The sequence below is a fragment of the Pteropus vampyrus genome, unplaced genomic scaffold, assembly GCF_000151845.1.
Source record: "Pteropus vampyrus isolate Shadow unplaced genomic scaffold, Pvam_2.0 Scaffold135, whole genome shotgun sequence".
In the NCBI taxonomy this organism is placed as follows: domain Eukaryota; kingdom Metazoa; phylum Chordata; class Mammalia; order Chiroptera; family Pteropodidae; genus Pteropus; species Pteropus vampyrus.
Window position 1 is genome coordinate 2,999,932 of NW_011888916.1, and position 18,298 is coordinate 3,018,229.

The window sequence follows — 18,298 nt, forward strand, 5'->3', positions numbered from 1 at the left end:
GCCTGGGCCCCAGGGACCAAAGGGCAGCCCCCTGGACAGCCAGCCTAGGTCCTGCCAACAGGGGGTGGCTCCCTTCTTCCTTGGCTCCCAGCAGGCTGGGGCAGCCTAGAGCTGATCAGACTGGGCTGGCATCTGGAAGATCCTGTTCCGTAACAAGAGGCTTCTTTGGTGCCGGTAGGGTGTGGGAGTGCGACAGGCTGGACTGCTCAGCTAGGGCTGCCAGCGTACCCAGAGAGAGGGGCGGGACACGACGTCTTTGGAAGGCAACACAGAGGGGCTCTCCTCTGGATCTTGGGGGCCGGGAAGGAAGCTTCAAAACCTGGCCCCTTTCAGCTCCTCTGGCTGAGTGCCCAGAGGGCTAGGCCAGAGACCAGGTCGAGACCCCCATTCATGCACAGTCTCTGCCTTTTGACCCTTAATCCTTGACACCACTTCTAACACTCAAGGTTTCCTTAGAAGTCTCTGCCCTCAGCCACTGGCAGCCCCAAAGGGCTCTTCGCTCCCAGGGCATCGCTGTGCTCCTAGCAGTTATGGGGAAGGAGGGAGGGGTGTCAGAAGTTTCTGGCCTATGGCAGGGTCAGATCTTGCTTCTCTCCTTCAGTGATAAAACTAACACAGTGTAGTTACCCCGAGTGCTACCCTTGCCGAAAAGCAATGTTTTAGACTCATTGTTTCCCCAAGAAACAATAGTTTAGACCCATTGCTTCCTCAGGTCAGTGATTGCTCAAGGATTGGGAGTTAGGGCTCAAGTCCTGGGCGGCCCCTCCCTGCAGCCAAGTCCCTCCAGACACACCAGGGACCACAGTCCCGGATCCTCCTTTTATGCAGCTCCGGGGTGAGCACACAGTGCAAAGAGCAGAGTGTGAGGTAGGAGAGAGGTGATCTGCGCTCTGTCACTTATTACTCTGCTACGTGATCCACACGAGTTACTCAACCCCTCCAATCTTCAGTTTCCAAGAAGGTCTGAGACCTGGGAGACAGACTTGGAGCAGATGTGCATGAGAGCTCAGGACACCTACAAAGGAAGGGTGCTCTGGAAGCATCTTTGTCAGCACCCTCTGGACCTAAATCCCACCTGCAGAGTCCCCAGACTTTGGCTGCAGATGTGGCCTCACAATGCAGGGCAGATTCCAGATCTTGGGGTGTGGTGCTTCACTGGTGCCAAGCCCTTCCACACCCCTGACATGGCAGCCACTCTGGGAGGTGGGCAGGGCAGGCTAATTATCCTCATTTTATGGATGAGAAAAGTGAGTCTCAGAGAGAGGCAATGATTTGTTCAAGGCCGCACAGCAAGACAGAGGCAGAGCTGGACAAAGAGCTCAGGTGTGTGGTGAGGCCACACTGGGGGGTACCATCCCTACCAAAGCCCAGGAAACTGAAACGACGAGGATATAGGCCAAAGCCATAGGCAAACTAGTCACAGCTCTGGCCCTTCCCTAGTATAAATGGCTCAGGCTCCACTCCCACCCTCCTTGTAGCCCCTGACTCCTGTCCTCAGGACCCAGCTACCTTTGGGGCAATTTCTGCTCCTGGAGCTTGGGTCTCAACTCCTCTCCCCAATCCTAGTCCTGACGTTTCCCATGCCACACACATTTCTCACTCATGGAAAACAAGTCACAGACAGGAGCCTGGCTCTGAGGTTTCTGCCTTTGGTGGTGGTTCCTCCAAACCCCTGCTCCTCACTCCAGCTACAGGTGTACAGGGTAGTGAAAGAGGCCAGAACCACGCGCCCCCCACCCGCCCCGCCGCAATCCATCTACACCTGGGTTGTCAGCACCCAGCCCAGCCCTCCTCACCACGGCAACCTTGTGGGCCCAGTTCTATGCTACCTTGTTGACAGCTGGCAGGTGGCACTGCTGTGAGCAGGCCCAGAATGACCAGGCTGAGGGTTGACATGGCTTGAGGCAGCTCCCGAGCCTTCCCTCCGGCTGCTATTCTCTGGGCTCCTGGAGCAGCAGTGGGGTCTGTCGGTGTGTGCTGAGATCAGCCTGAGCTCAGTCTGGTCCTGGAGGAGAGGAGCTGGTAAGGAAGAAGGTGAGGGAGGAAGGAGGAGGGAAGGTGGAGAGAAACTGCCCTCCCTCCCATGGTAATGAGCTGCCAGGACTGGCCTCCCTGGCTGGTGCCCAGCCCACTCGATCTGGCATTTGAGGTCACCTTTCAAAGGCTGGCTAAGGAAGTGGGTCTTTGGACAGGGAGAACTTGGGGAGAATTAGGGCATAACCTCCAAGCCCCTGGAGTTTTTGCCTCCAAAAACTTCCTGGCAGTGGGGCTGGGCTCTGGGGAACAGAGTGACATATTATTTGTTCCTGCCATGAATGAGTCTAGTGGGTGGGGCTTCTTGGAAGGCTGACAGTGGGATTAAGAAATTTGCTGACTGACTTGGGGATGAGAGGGGAAAACCTCAGAGGCTAGGGAAAGGTCAAATCTGCCCCCTCCCACACAGCCCGGTCTATTTTCTGTTCTCTCCTCACCTGCCCATACTCAGCCAACTCTCACTCCTGGGACACGGCCCTGAGACACGGCCCTGACTTCTATTCATTCCTCTACCCCCAGCCCAGCTCAACAGTTCTCTAAATCTACCCTCTCCCATGGGGGTCATGACGGAGGTTCTGAAGTCCCCGGTTCCCAGCCTTCCCTACCCACCCGAACTGATCTGGCTTAGTTTGGCTCTTCCTCTTGGCCCCAGATATGGTTCCTGGAAGCTGGGTAGAGCTTTCCTGGGACAAGATATGGGCTCCGTCAGAAGTCTCTACACATACCTCTGATCCATCTCTACCCCACACAGGGAAAGAAGTTGGGGAGCACAGCCCCGCTGTGGAGGGCAAAGGAAGGATACTCTTAGGTGGCAAGGTCCGATCTGGGGCCATCACCCCCAGGATCATATGGAGTCTGTCAGGCCCTCCAGCTCTGGAACAGCATGACCAAGGGTCATGCTGAGTCTCCTCACCCAAACCCTCCCCGGAAGTACTTGAAGCCAGAGATGCTGATAATCTAGCTCCATAGACACCAGGAAAGAAGAAGCCAGCAGACTGGGGCAAAGTTTTAGAGATGGAGGGTCCCCAGAAGCCAGGGCATGAGCTGAAAGCCCATCCACAGCCTCCATGGCCAGAAGCAACCAAACTGTGGCTCACAGAACCTCCAAGGCAGCTCTTTCTACTACAGGACAGGTCTTCCAGGAGCAGCACGCAGACACAGCATATTGTCCCTGCTTCCCACATGTGTGTGGATGTGTGGGTGCACATGCCAGTGTCGCGGGCCCAGTACCATCCAAAGATGGGGTGTCTCAAGGTGATCGAGGGGAACTTGGCTTGGAGTTGAGTGGTGCCTCCCATATATGTATGTCCTGTTCTCCCTCCCTATCCCAACTTGGTGTCCTCAGAATCTTCTGGCACAAAGTTTGCCTAGAGTAGGCACCATGCGTGTTAATGAACAACCACAGAATCACTGTCCGGAATGCTAGGAATGGGGTTGAATTGAACAAACATCCACGATGCCTTCTTCAAGGGGTTTAAGCTGAGGGTCGCATAGTCAGGTTTGCAGTTGAGAAAACACCTCTGGACAGAGTGGAACATGGAAGGGGAGTGCCAGGACAGCAGGAAGGGAGACCATGGAGAGGCTGCTACGAACACCACACAAGCAGGGCTACAGCCTGCACCAGGGGAGTGGCCGAGGGAATGGATTTGATCCCCACTTAGGAGAATAGGCAGGGAGCGATCGGATCGCAAGAACACAGTGACTAACAGGGAGAAAGGCAGGGAGGAGCTGAGGGCGACTGCCAGTTTCTGGCTTGGGCAGCTGGAGAATGGCGGTGCCTACAACAGAGAGGGCTGAAGCAAGTTTCAGGATGTGGGGAGGAATGATGAGCTACAGGCTTAGATGTATTGTGCTTGTGGTGCCTGTTTATCCCCCAGAGGGAAACGTCCAGAAAGCAGCAGGATCCCTGGAGTAGAGAGAGCTAGATCTGGGAGCCGTCTGTGGCACAGCATTGGTAACTGAGGCATGGGAGTGCATGGCCTCCTCAGGGTGTGTGTGTGTGTGTGTGTGTGTGTGTGTGTGACCAGGACACAGCTCCAACATGAAAGCGTCTTTCATCGAAGAAGAGTGAGGATAGAGCAAGAGGAAGAAATCCCAGAAGAGGGGGCATCCCAGAAACCCAGGAAAGAGAGATCCAAGAAGATAAGACATGAGCAGAGAAGTCACTGCTGTGACACCCCCTCCAGCTGGTGACCCCAAGGGCATCCCAGCTTCTCTTATTAGTCCCCAAGTCCCAGGTCTTGCTTCCCTCACCCAAGTGTCAAGCTCCCCGCTCCTTCCCTAAAGAAGCTGGGGAAGGACAGGGACACCCTAGGCCATGCTTTGGGGGTGGTGGGGGAGGGAGATGAGCAGGAAGGACATCAGGTGACCAACAGGAGGAAAACACATCTCCCAGGTCAAAGTCCCAAGCTTTAGAGCAAAACAAATTGTTCCGGAAAAGGGGGTGTGGGTGGACACCCGCTTTGAGGCTGATCCCTGCTCTCTGAGTGTCCTCATCCAGCTGAGGGGTGTCATCTCCCCAGCTGTATGGACACAGCCCCAGGTCCCCATGGCAACAAATTAGGTCCCTGCAGGTCTGGCTTGGAACCAAGATCTGGACTCAGGCCTCAGCAGCTCCAGGGGCTGGACTCTGTGTCCTCATCTCTAAGCTGCTGTTCCATTAATATTCAGTTTCTCCCTCCTGTTCCCAGCCCAGCTCTGCCACCCTGAATCATTGGGCCACCTTAGACAGGCCCTCCATCGAACTAGACCTTGTGTGATTACCCCGTAGAAAAGCTAAGAAGGGCCTAGACTGTTTGCAGGAATCATCTTTCTGCCCATCCCATCCTGCTTGCCATTCCAGTTATTGCCAGCAAGTGGCAGAGTCCAGCTCCAATCCCAGACTAGTTGGGGAGGGTAGAGAGGAGGGCCAGGTTGCTGCTGAACATTCTGCAACTTCTCCTCCCTCCAGCTCCCCCTCATCCCCCCCCACCCTGCTTCTGCCCTCTTCCATGGGTAGTCTGGAGGAGGGAGGGTGGACACTGACATGTAAACAGTCAGGGATACTGTGAACAGTGCACATAGCATGCTCAGGGCTGTGCTTGTAGGGAAGCGTGAATGACTAAATTGTTCAGGAAGGTGTCCTGGAAAAAGTTAGCTGAATTGTTGGACCGACGGAGCAGAAAGGCAGCTGGGTGAAGGCATCCGGGCAGAGAGCTCAGCCTGAAGAAAATCAGGGAGATACATTCAAGAAGGGTGTTTAGAGCATAAAAATAAAAGCTTTTTCACTCATTCTTATGATATTTCATCTTGTTAATGTCTTTGCTGCAAGCCTCGGCGCTCCTGGAGACTTTCTTTTATTCATTCAAACACATCCCTGTGTAAACCCCTTAAGAGCTTCCAGTAGCCCTTAAGATAATATGCAAATTTTTCAGCATTTGAAGGCTTAAAGACCCCACAATATGCCCTTACCTTCCTCTCCAGTCTCTTCTGGCTCCAGTGTCCCCCATCAATCCTAACAGTGGCCAAGCTCTTTCCCAGATCAGGACCTCCTCCATAGCTGCTCTTCCCTCTGCCTGCACTGCCCTTCCGGTCTCATTTGCCTTGCAGATCTAATGAATCCTCTAAGTCTTGCCTTCGGTGTCACATTCTCTAAGGGGCTTTCTTTTATTTCCCCTCTCCCACATCTGACGTCCCTCTTTCCAAGTCTCCCCTGCCATTATCACAAATTGCAATTACGTATGGATTTCCACGTTTACTCACTTAATGTCTGTCTTCCCAGAGGGAAAGCATCATGTCCTGTCACCCATAGCACCTAATACTGAGCACCACGCCTGAGCTCATACCCAGCAAATACTTTACGAAAGTAAGTCTCAGTATATCCAGTGCCAAACTCTAGACTGGCGGAAAGCAGACGCTCAGAAAATGAGAGTTGAATAAAATAGGCATTTTAGCTCTAGTTGGGTCCTTCTCTTTCTCTATCCTCTAGCTGTGGGGACAGAGCCTGGCTTTGATTCATCTCTGTGTGTCACCGTTGCTCAGAGAAGCTGGAGCTGTCCAGTCCTGGAATGAGAGTGAGCTCCCCATCTCTAGATGTGTGCAAGCAGAAGCCAAGAGCCAGATCACCCAATGGGGGTGTCTGAGGAAGGGGTTCTGGTCCTTCCAGCTCTGGAAGCCTGTGATTCTGTGACTCCATTAACAGATCATGATAGATTCTCATGTTTTAATCAGGTTCTGAGGAAGTGGGCTGGTGAGGCCTGTGTCTCCTCTCAGATAGCATTTCACTCACCTGGCTCCCATTCACTTAGCACTCCCTTCACAGGGGCCCATGGGCAGAACTCAGGGCTTCATGAACTCACATGGGGAATGCATTACATCTGTATCTCAGTAACCTCTAACTGAAATTTACCACTTTCTCCCATTAGGAATGAAGGCAAGAAACCACAGAGCCTCTGTGATATTTTCACATCACCATACGGTGGTGGCAGATATCTGGAGATATCGTTTATGCTCATCACTATGGAAGTGTAACAGTCATTGGACTTTTTGTTTTTTACTACATTATAAAGATACACATAACTTACTATATTGCAAACTTATGTTTTTAACGTTTCCATAACAGTATTTCAATATAATTGGTTTCCTTTACAATGCTACACATTTTTTGGTATGCATTTAAAACCATTACTCCAAGAAGGGGTCCCTAGGCTTCCTGAGACTCCTCAAGGCACAAAAAAGGTTAAGAAGTCTTGACTCATGGAGAGTCTGGAGCAGGTCTGTTCAAAAAATGTCATATGATCTCAAGGTCAGACCTGGAGAAAGACTGGCACTTTCTGGACAGAGGATTCCTGGGACTCAGAGCTAGGAGCTATGTTCAGATTGAATGGGTGCTCACCCCCATAGGGGGCCCTGTGTCTGGGCACTGAAAGGGACAGAAAGTGCCCCTCAGAGCCAGCCAAGCCAAGGAATGTACTAGCTGTGACTCCTGGGTCCTAGGCGACCCCACTGGGCCGATGAGATTTACGGCCAGGACCACTCAGTAGAGGAAGATCAATCACCTCTTCCTGCTGCCCACTCGCTCAGCCAAAAAACTACAGTGCCAAGAGCCCAGCCTGCCAGCAGGGGTCCCAAGGCCAAATCTTTGCCCAACGGTTTCTGCACAGCCCTGCCCACTGCCCAGGGCTACAGGATGGCTGGGGTGTTGGTTTCTAGAATCACAGTCTCTCCTGGCCTAAAGGCTCATCCTGAGTGGCATGGCCTTGCTCCTCATTTTTCAGCTGGGATTACTGTGACTGTCACTAACTGAAGACCATGCAGTAAGTTAGTAGGAGAGATAAGGCTAAACCTGAGCTACGCTTAGCCCAGGGCTCAATTCCTCCGTCAGGCACCTACTTGTTGGTCATTTTCCCATATAACATTCTGACTTGTGCTCATTCATTCACTCAACACATGTATCGCGTTTACCCTGGAACCGGAAGGGGTAGCGAACAAGACAAAGCTCACGTTGTATAATTATCTAATTACAGTTACACCAAATGTTTCAAAAGAGGTGGAAGGGTGCTATAAGTATATAAATGGAGATGCCATCTAGCCTAGGAAATCAAGAACAAGTAGTCGTAAGTCTAAAGTTCATTCATTCATTCAACAAATATTTATTGAATGCCTCCTGTGAACCGGGCACTGTTCAAGATGCCAGGGATATAGCAATAAACAAAACAAAGTCTCTGCCTTCTCAGAGCTTACATTCTAGTGGGGTCAGCCAGGAAGCAAGCAAATAAATAGATAAAATAGGTCATGTGGCAATATGGGAAAGACAAGACTGAACCAGGGGAATGGGGTCCTGGCAGGGTGGGAGGTGCTATTTTACATAGATTCACCAGTGAAGGCCCCTCTAAGAGGCGACAGTTGAGCAGAGAGCTCAAAGCGAGGAAGCGAGATGTTCACTGTCGGAGAGGAGAGGATCGAGGGCAAAGAACAAACAGCAAGCGAAAGGCCCTGAGGAAGAACCCGGGAGGGAGTGCGAGTGGGGCTGAGAGGAGAGGGCAGGGGAGGAAATTTGAAAGGCTGCATGAGGCCCACTTATTTGGGGCCTCATGAGTGACTTTAAGGAATTTGGCTTCTAATCAGACTGAGAAAAGAAGCTATTGGAGGGCTTGGAGCACAAAAGCCAGGATCTAGCGGCTGTGTTGATAGGAGACCACAGAGAGCAAGAACAGCAGAAGCAGGAGAGCAGCTAGGAGGCTACTGCAATGGTCCAGCCAAGAGGTGACCGCAGCTCAAGTCAGGGTGGCAGCTGCGAACTGGGGATTTGTGACCTGCATCTAGAGGTCTTTTGAGGGTAAAGCCCACATAATTTGGAATGTGAGAGAAAAAGAGAAGCCAAGGATGGTTTCGAGGTTTCGGATGTGCCAGGTTAGAAGAGACTGAGATGGGACCGTTCAGGAGGATCTAGAGTCACAGGTTTGCCTTGGAGATGGGTATGTGGCTCTGGAATTAAGAGGCGAGGTCCAGGCAGAAGATGTACATTTGGGAGATGTCAGGCAGTAATGGAGGAGCTCCTGCAGGACCCAGAGAGACCTGAAGTGCTGGGCTTGGGCGGGGGTGCAGAGAGCACTTCCGGGGGGAGCCGGGGAGAACACATGGGGAGGTGTGCAAGGCAGCGGAGCTGATGGGAGACCAGCCTGGCTGGAGAGCAGCGCGTGGTGAGGTAGGGTGTCTTGAGGGCCCTGCAGGACTGTGAAGAGGTTTGGTCTTTACTTTACAGATAAGCTGAGTCATCATAGGGTTTTAGGCAAGGACGGGACATGGGCGGTCTCACATTTCAGCAAAATCTCCCCAACCACAGCTTGAAGAATGGGTTAGACGAGGCAATGAGCACTGAGTGAGCTGGGCTTTTTTGGAGGGTAGGGAGTCCAAGAGAGAGGTGATGGGGCTGGGGTTAGAACAGTGCATGGAGAGAAGTGGGAGAACAACTTAAGGGGTACAACGGGCCGGCTAAGGATGTGGGGAAGCGAAGGACTCAGAAGAATAGAGTCAAGGTGCCACCTAGATTCCCCATCTTGGACAACACTTGGATGCTGGCGCTGTTTTTGTTTTTCGTTTTTTGTTTTTCACTGGCGAATACTAGAAGAGCAGCAGGTTGGGGGTAAGGAGAGAGCACATATTCATTCATTTCACAAAACTTCTCGAAGTGTCTGTTCTGGGTCAGCCACTGTTCTGAGCACTATAGCTCCACGGCTCTGCCCTAGGGGAACACACATGTTAGTGGATGAGACAAACAGTGAGCAATGAGCCAAACAATGGGTTCTAGTGGAGGAGGGCTGAGTTCACTGACAGCTCAGTGTGTCAGTTTGGGGTTCCTGGGAGACATCTGAGCTGTAAATAGAGGCTTAGGATTCAGCAGCTTGTGGATGGTGACTGAGGCCTTAGACAGGGATAATATGGCCTGGCATAGGGAAGGATGAGAAATGGGGCTAGGACCCAGCCCTAAGAAATGCCTACTTAAATGGACTGAAAGTGGATCTCCATCTGAACTGAAGAGAAAATAAAGGAGCAACACATCACCTTTATGCCACTATGATCAAACTACAAGCATCAGGCATGCCTCACATTTTAGTCTTTGGTGTCAGATAACTGATTTCATTTCAACCTAATTGAAACTGTCTTCTTCCCTTGTTACTAATTTTGTCATTAGTGCATTAAATATTAATTTGGAGAAGTTGAGATTTTCAGCCTGAAAAGGAATAGCCTTGTGGTTCCCATCTCCAAATATCTGCAAGGCTGTCCCAGATCAGAGAGAAGGATTGTGCTCTGTGCCCTCTGAGCACAGACCTGGGGACAATGAAGGGAGTCAGTGAAAGGCTGGATCTGGTTCAGTGAAAGGCCTATCTGAAAAAGCCGTCTAGTGATGGCAGAGATGCTCCTGAAAGGTAGTGAGCTCCCCATCACTAGAGGTGTGCAAGTAGGAGCCGTGAGCTTGCAGAGGGAGGTAGAGCACAGCAAAGGGGAGGGACGGGGCGCATGGACTCAATGCTGGAGTCCCTGGGGCCCAGGAGAGGGAAGCTGGGGTCAAGAGCCTCACCCACCACTAGCTGTGTGACCTGAGCAAGTCTCTTCACTTCTCTGAGCCTCTGTTTCTCAGGAATGTTGCACTGACTTGATTGGACAATAATGCATCTGAATGCCTTGCAGCCGTGAGAACTTGGTAACTGTTAAGAGCACCCAGATTTAAATAGGGCATCAAGCCACACTGCCCTGTTCCAAACCAGTCCTTTTTCAGAGCAGAAGCCTCAGCGGGGCAGTGAGAGGCATCACAGGCTACATAAGTTCACCACCTTGAACTCAGTCTAGAAGCTACACCCAAACCAAGTGACCATTTCACTCTTGGAGCTTTGACCTGAAAGCCCAGACTTTGACCTTCAAAAATAAAAAAGACTCTAAAAGGCTGGGGCTGCAACCTTATAAAGTTAAACAAAATGCAAATAATTTCCCAGTTGGGAAAAAAACATAATTTTTTTTTTTCCTAAAAGGAAGGAAATACAACAAAACATTAATTGGTGACCTGTGCTATGTTTGTGATTTTTTGTTTGTTTCTTTTCTCTTTCTGTTCTTTAAATAATTTCTATAGTGCAGAATGTTTGTTGGGGTGGAGGGCAGGAACCTCATAGTTTAAAAATAAACAAAATAAATGTGCATTAAAAGGCAAAATCGAGTCACTTTTCCACATATCTACTAGTGCTCTTAAATAGCCCCAAACTGAACTCGGACCCTCTCTTTGCCAAAGAATCTGTCCCTGGCCAGGCAGGGCCACTAGGGCTCTGTGGCAGAGCCCAGTCTGCCTATTTTCTGGCTCATTGGAGGCTGCCCCACCACATTTTTCTAGAAGGCCTCCCAAGTGCCAGGACACACATAGGAAGCATCTGAGTCCTGCCCTCCAGCTCAAATCATGGTGACAGAGACATGTAACTTCAGTCATGCTACCATTTCTTGAAGTAATGCTTACCGTGTACCAGGCACTGTGCTAGGCACTTGGGATTCATAACTCCGTTCATCCTCACAACAATATGAGGTGAGTGCTACATCCCCACTTTACTGAAAAGAACGCTGAGGTTCAGAGAAATTAAACTTGGTAAGTGGATCCAGTATTCGAATCCACTTCTCTTGGATTCTAAAGCTCTTAAGCATTACATTATACTTCCTCCTCACATTAAAAAAAATTACTCAATTACTAAAAAGCAATCAGTGCTGTGGAAGTGTGTACAATTGGAACCCCAAGGAAGGAGCCATTAAAATCCCCTGGGGGAAGGAAAGATCAGGAAAGGCTTCCAGGAAGAGGCGATATTCGAGTTGAGATTTGCAAGATGACTAAGAATTTACCAGAATATAGCACACAACCTGACAGCGGATATTCAGTAGATATTTTTAATTAAATCAACTAATCAAGATTTTAACTAAATGTATAAATGAAACAACATGATATTTGAGATTTGCTTCATATAATCCATTTTGAGGATAGGGAGTGTGGAGAAGGATGGAGGTATAGATGAAATGAGATTACTCATGTGACTGGTCGTTGAAGTTGGTGATGGATTCATGTCATTTATTATATTTTCCTCTTTCTCTCTCTTTCTCTCGCTCTCACTCTCACTCTTGCTCTCGCTCGCTCTCGCTCTCCATTTATATATATTTGGAAACGTCCATAAATACAATAAAGGTAATGACCCATTTCTGCCCACTCACCCTGAGGGTCTGATAAAGTAATTCAGTAAATATACTGAGTATCTCCTGCGTGCATCCACCCATACTGGGCATGATGAAGCCACTAGTGACCAGTGACACACTGTCCCAGCACTGACCAGCTCACAGACAAAAGGGACATGAGGACAGGACTCAAATACTGGCAGATGTCAAGCAGCAGCCGGATATGGTTCAAAGGCCTCTGTGAGTTCAGAAATAGGAGAGATTCCCATCCACAGGGGGAACCAGCAGATGCAGCATCTGCGATACAGTTTAATACAGAGAATTATTACTGTGATGGGAATCTGCAGGGAGGTGCTTCAGGTATGCAAAGGCTTAGAGGTGAGAAATTAAGAGATGATGGATGTGGAACACTTCGGGAGCTCAATGACCCCTTAAGAGAGGATGGAGGAGAGAAAATGGGGCAATATTTTTCACTCTGATCTTGAACTAGCATGAATTTTTTAGGACATGCCCTGGAAAATGCAAGGAGGGGCGCAGAACCAAGCTTGCTTCCCCTCCCTTCCCCAGTCTCTGTCCACACCCCCAGAGCACTGAGAGCCATCAAAGTGAGTGACGGCAGGCTAATCAGGGCCACTTGGGTCTGAAGAGGGCCCCTTGTCTCTCTCTGAGGACCTTCCAGCAAGGACAAGTGCAGGACAAAAGCAGCACCTCCCCCTCTTTGCCTGCCACTGCCCTCATTAGCATCATACAGAAAGCCTGCCAGCCAGGCTCCAAGCCTCACTGCAGCCGGCAGCCGAGCAACTGGACAGGCCGGCCTAGCTTTGGCAGAGCCCCAACTGAGCAGATGTGGACCCTGAAGGGGCCTGTGGCCAACCCTGCCCTCCTCCCCCCAAAATAACCAAGCGAGGCAACCACCATCCTGTCCTGCGCGCCCCATAGCCTCTGCTTGTATTGCAGGTGGCAAAGCCAAAGGGAGCAGGAGAAGCCACAATCTGTGAATGAGGACTGCATTCGTAGGGTGATAGAATCTGAGGGTCTCAGAGACCCCAACTTTTCCCTGTCATTAAACCCATGAAATCAAATTTTAGCATCACAGACCAGGTGTTGGCCCCTCGTTTAGACTACTGCTTTAGAATATGCCATTGCCAAAAACAACAGAATTGCAGCCTCCCAGGACTTGAGTCTTGAGCACAGTCAGGCAGATAACACATCAGAGCTATGAGGTCCCAGGCTGTCCTGGGAGAGATTGCTTGGGGGCTTAGGGCTGGGAGTGCCTGTGTCTGTCTGGATCCCACCTATTCAGGGGTAATGGAGAGGGGGCGTGAGAGTGATGGGGAAGCCTGATAGCCCATTGAAACTTAGCTCCCAGGGGACTGCTGGAGAGAAAGGAGGAGCGCTGGGAGCAGGAACCACTGCCAGCCTGTGTGGGAACTGCCAGAGGGCAGAAGGGCCTGCCCCCCGAGATCCTTCAGAGCCTGGGACCCAGGAACACTGCAGGTCCCAGGCTGCAAAGGGTGAGCGGGAAGGGCCGAGGACTCTGGGCTCTGGGGTCTCAGCTGGCTGAGCTGTCACCAGGCATGGGGTGGGAAGATTTTCTACCCTGGTCCCCTGGCTCCACTGGGTCTCAGAAAGGCAGGGGTCTTGGGGGTGCTTAGTTACAGGATGGTCAGGGGGCAGGGGCTGGGCAGAAAATAAGGATGTTATCTTCAGATCTCTACATAACTGATATTGAGTCTGGAAGGATTTGTGTCTTCTCCAAGAATCAGGGAACTCACAAAATAACAAATAACCAAACCTCCCTCCCACAATGTATGGGGGTTCCTCTGATTTTCCCTTAGAGTGGTCCTATCCTAACACTCTGGGACTGTGTGGTCCTTCTCTGCAGTGATCCTGACAGAGTCCAGGGCTTCACCTGAGGGAACTGGCTCCACAAATGAGCTGGGTCAGATTCCCAGCTGGGCTTCTCTCTTAGTCTCTTGACCTTGGGCAAATTGCTTATCATCTCTGACTTCAGTGTTTCCTCACCTGTACAATGGGAGTGACTGTCCCCTCGCACTAGGTTCTTGGGAGGTGCGGGAGGCGAGACGGCAAAGCTGAACGCACAGCCCTTCCGTATAAGCTGCGGACACTGAGCAGCTCTGCCAGATCCCACTCTTCGCAGAGGGTCTGTGTGACATCTCTCCACTCTGGCAGATCAGGGCTTCCATGTCACTGTTCCTTGGAGGAGGGATTTTATAGGTCTATATTTAAGTTAATTCTAATTAAACAATATGAAAATTTCAGTTCCTCGGTTGCGCTAGCCACTTTTCAAGTGCTTAATGGCTGCCTGTGGTTGGTGGCTAACGCACGGGACAGGGCCGATAATAGCACATGTCCATCATTGCAGAGAGTTCTATCAGACAGCGCTGGCCTGAAGGGGTGAGAGATCCTAGTTCATGTTGAGTTTAGACAAATCCCTTTGCTTCTTAGAGGCTCAGTTTCCCCATCTGTGTAACCTATCACTCACCCTGTGCAAGGCAGAGCATAGTCAGTGCTTGACAAGGACCTTTTGATGGATTCTGTTACCCCACTGCCTTGGGTCAGGCCCATGTGGACCTGGGGAAACAGGTAGTTGGGTGGAGCCCTTCTGATGTGGAGGCTGAAGGACCCGCCTGTCACTCCCAGGCTCCAGCAACTCCAGAAAATACCGTGGAACCCAGAGCTTGTTGGGCAACCTTCCCAGAGTCTCAGTATCTCTGAAAATTTATTCTAGGCAGCAAAGCTAGAGCCAGGCAGGCAGGCCCTACAGAGAGTCAGTGTGTATACCTCTCCATGGCCTTACACATGCCTGAATGCAGCCTGAAGATCCCACACTCATCCTTCCTGAACCCAGAAAGAGGCCTAGGCAGGGCTTTGGGGAGTAGGCAGCCTCAGGGGCTGGTCCAAAGAGGAGGGGAGGCGTGGAGAGCGGAGAGTCAGAACTGCGCTATCAGCACTGCCGTCCTCCCCACTTCCTCTCTTCGAACGGATCACATCCTGTTATTGTGTGGACAGAGAAAGCCAGGAGTTGGGGGGGGGGTGGCGGAGCGGGGAGGCAGGGCTCGGACTGAGCTGAGTGGGGAGAGAAAGGAGGAGCCGGAAAGAATGTCACAGTGGGCACTGGGTAGCTGCAACAGCCCAGCCCTGCCTGACCCCAGGAGTAGGGCAGGAGTAGGGCACCCAGGAAGAAGGACCAGTATCCCTGGAGCAGCTCACATCTGCCATTGAGAGAGGATGCTGGGGCTCAGGACAGGCTGTGCCTCCCTGCAAAGGCATCTGAAAGAAAGGAAATAGCATCTCCTCTAGGAAGCCTTTCCCAGCATCCTCCTCAAGCTCCTACAACTCAGCAAACATTTACTCTGGGCCTCCACTGCAGGAGCCACATCTCCCACAGCCACTGGTCCTCTGTCTCACAGCACTTGCCTCTAGGGTTGTAATGCTCTGTATTCATTCTGTACACCCCACTCCACTTCCACCCAGCCTGCGAGTCCCCTGCGGACAGGGACAGGGAAGGTCCCTTGCTGGCTCCCCAGCATTGCCCAGCACGGGGCAGGCCCAGAGGAATTCCTGCTGCTGTGTATGATTGGCGTTCCTACTTCTCCCTCTGCCCTCTTTTTCTCCTCTGCCATTCCCAAGCACAGCCCTATCCCAACCCCATTCCAGCAATGGGGTTTAAAAGGCTGTTTCTATAAAACACAAGCACTTTACATATATTATTTTGAAATCCTGTAAATGGAAGTTAGCATCTTCATTTAACAGATGAAGAAACTGAAGCTCAGCGAGTTTAACGATTTACCCAAAGTCACAAAGCAGGTACGTTAAGTGGCAGTTCTGGGTCTTCAACCCAGGTAAGCCTGACCCCAAAGGCCTGGGTCTTTCTGTGGCCCAGCTGCTTTCCTTCCTCAATCCCACCCATGCTCTGGCCTCTCCTTCCTGGAGCTGACACCACATCTGTTGTCCCACTGCCCACAAGCCTGTCTTCAAGTCGAGCCTGCTGCTATTGGCGAGCTCTCTAAAGCCCACATTGACTGGCCCTGGGCAGATGGCTGGACAAGCTAAGCTGCTGTCTCCCCCACAGCACAGTGCAGGCCTACCTGCTCTAAGAATACCAGCTCCCCACTAGCTGTTTCTTCTTCCTCTCCTGAGGGGCAGTGAGCCCTCAGACCTGAGGCTCCAGACTCAGACCTAAGTTCAAATCCTGGGTCCCTTCGGTGAAGCCCATCCCCTCACTAGCCGTCATTTTCTCCTTTGGACAATGGAGAGGATGCCCTGAGTGATCTGACTTACATCTTCCCTTACTCTGACTCATGATGGCTGAGCCTCTACCACTGGACACTGTGCCCAGCACCATGGCCTGTCCCTAGCAGGCTGGTCAGAGGTGCTTGCCTGGCTCAAACAGAGGGGGTGCACTGGATGCTGGGGAACACTTCACTGTTTTTTTACAAGTAGAAAGGTGGGTAACATGAGGAGGCAAGGTTGCTATGAGCAGACCAGATAAACAGCCTCTTGATCTTCATCACCCTCCACCTCACCCCACCCAGGTCCAGTACGATAACCAGGCTGCTGGGGCCCAAACCAAAAAAGCTCATACCTCGCCTCCTTTTTCCTCCCACCAACAAAAGCAGCCTAAGGCCCTCTGCCAGCCCAAATGGTAAAGCATCTACCAGCCCCTTACCATGCCAGGCTCATGGCGTTAGGTAGGGGCCATTGGAGCAGGCGTCTTTGTAAACGATCCTGTCTGTCACCCATCCATCCCCTTCCACCTTTTCAAAACTACGCTAGAAGATTCTATACAGGGGAACCTCTTCGTTCAGCAAATGTTGAAAGGGACCTGTGCCAGGGCTGACGTAGGACACCAGAGGCAAAGAGACAAATCAGACAAGGTGTCACCCTCAAGGAGCTTGTGTCTGAGTCAGGAAGCAGACAAGTAGACAAACAATAGACAGCACAGGGGGAGGAAGGCTTGTAGGAACACAAAGGAGGCAGCTGACCTCATAGAGTTGGGACAGTCTCCTGGATGCTGAGGACAAGTTAACCAGATGAAAGGAGGGAGCAGAGGATAAGTAGTAACAAAAAGTACAAAAACTTGAGTTATAAAGAGAAAAAAAAATTGCAGCCTGGCACAGAAAGGACAGTATGACAGGAGCAAAGAGTAAGGGGCGGAGTGGTGAGAAGTGAGGCTGGAGAGATCAGCAAGCCATCCAGGCAAGGCCCCAGGGCGTGGTCCCTTCTTTGTGGTGGACACAGGTTGTCCTGGGAGGCAGGAGGCTTGGCCCTGCCCTGCCTGCCACGACTGTCACTGTTCATGGGACATGTAGCCCTGGGAAGGCTCCTTTCCTCTCTGGGCCTCCATCTCCCCGTCTGGAGATGCAGACAGAAGCCCAGACAATCCCCAGGGCTTGGCCAGTCTGCTATTAGATAGTCTCATAGGCTCTGCCTTGGTGGCCACAGAGCTGATGGATCTCTTCCTGACCTCTCCGGACATGGAAGGGCTCGCCCTCTCCTGGGAAAGGACTTTCTGGAAATGGGTGCTCCTCACTCCTCATTCTCTGTCCGTGACTGTCAGGCCGCTGCCTCTACCCCTCCATGACACTGTTCTCACCAAAGTCGTCAGTGACTTCCATGTGGCCAAATCCAGTCAACACTTCAGTCCTTCTCTTGCTTGACCTCTCAGCGGCGTTGGGCTCAGCTAACCACTTCCTCTACCCCAAACACCATTTGCTTTAGCCTCTGAAACACATCCTCCCCGTTGTTCTCCCACCTCTCCGACTGCCGCATCTCAGCCTCTGTCTCTCTCATCTGTTCACCATGCTGCCCCTTAAGCCTGCGAGCACAGGCCAGGTGCTGGGTCCAGGGCCCACCCCACCCCCCAAGACTCCACTCATCTCCCCATCCCAGGGCTGTCTCACCACCCCAGCTGCCCAAGGAACTCTTTGCCCTGGGCCAGGAAGAGGTGCACAGTGTTCCAAAAGCCAAAGAGCTTCTTTACAGGCCAGAGCAGAAGCCCAAGCGGTCCTCCTAGCCACAGCTGGAAGCTCCCAGGTCAGGGGCAGCCAAGACCAGAGCCTGGTGGGATAAGCAAGGCTCATCCAGAAGAGCCAGAGGTATCTGTGGGCCCCTCGAGTTCCCTTCTCGGCACACCTTTTTCTCATAATACTAATCGCCTTCCAACTTACTATATAATCAGCACATTTATAATAGTTGTATGTGTCTGTGTTTACTGTCTCCCTGGTAGAATTTAAGCAACGCAAGAAAAGGGATCTTCGTTTTCTTCACTGCGAGATCCCCGGGACCTAGAACAATACCTGGCCCACTCTAGGTGCTCAATAAACTATTCGTTAAATGAACCAAAGGAGGATTGATACTCTGTTGGAAATGCCTGTCTGATCTACTCAGGTCCCCGAAGATCCAACAGTCCACATGCAGAGGCCTCCCCAGAACCCACAGTCCCCATCTCTGAATGGCAGTCCACTCACTACCCCCAAAGCATCATTTTCCATTCCTGAGCCCCAGATGAGACCTGCACCCCTCAGTCCTCAAGAGCCAAGCATAAGAGCTGAGTCATTGG

General features: G+C 51.5%; 1 protein-coding gene across 1 annotated transcript in view; it reads right to left on the reverse strand.

Moving 5' to 3' along the window:
• The window catches only part of PDZK1IP1 (PDZK1 interacting protein 1), a 5,437-nt gene extending 3,217 nt beyond the window's left edge, over positions 1–2,220 (reverse strand). The window contains exons 1-2 of the mRNA XM_023534999.1: positions 2,155–2,220; positions 1,778–2,005 (exon numbers count right to left, since the gene is read on the reverse strand). Coding sequence (XP_023390767.1) covers positions 1,778–1,896 — 119 coding nt within the window. The 5' untranslated portion in view covers positions 1,897–2,005; positions 2,155–2,220. The remainder of the gene's footprint in view (positions 1–1,777; positions 2,006–2,154) is intronic.
• Between the last annotated feature and the right edge of the window lie 16,078 nt (positions 2,221–18,298).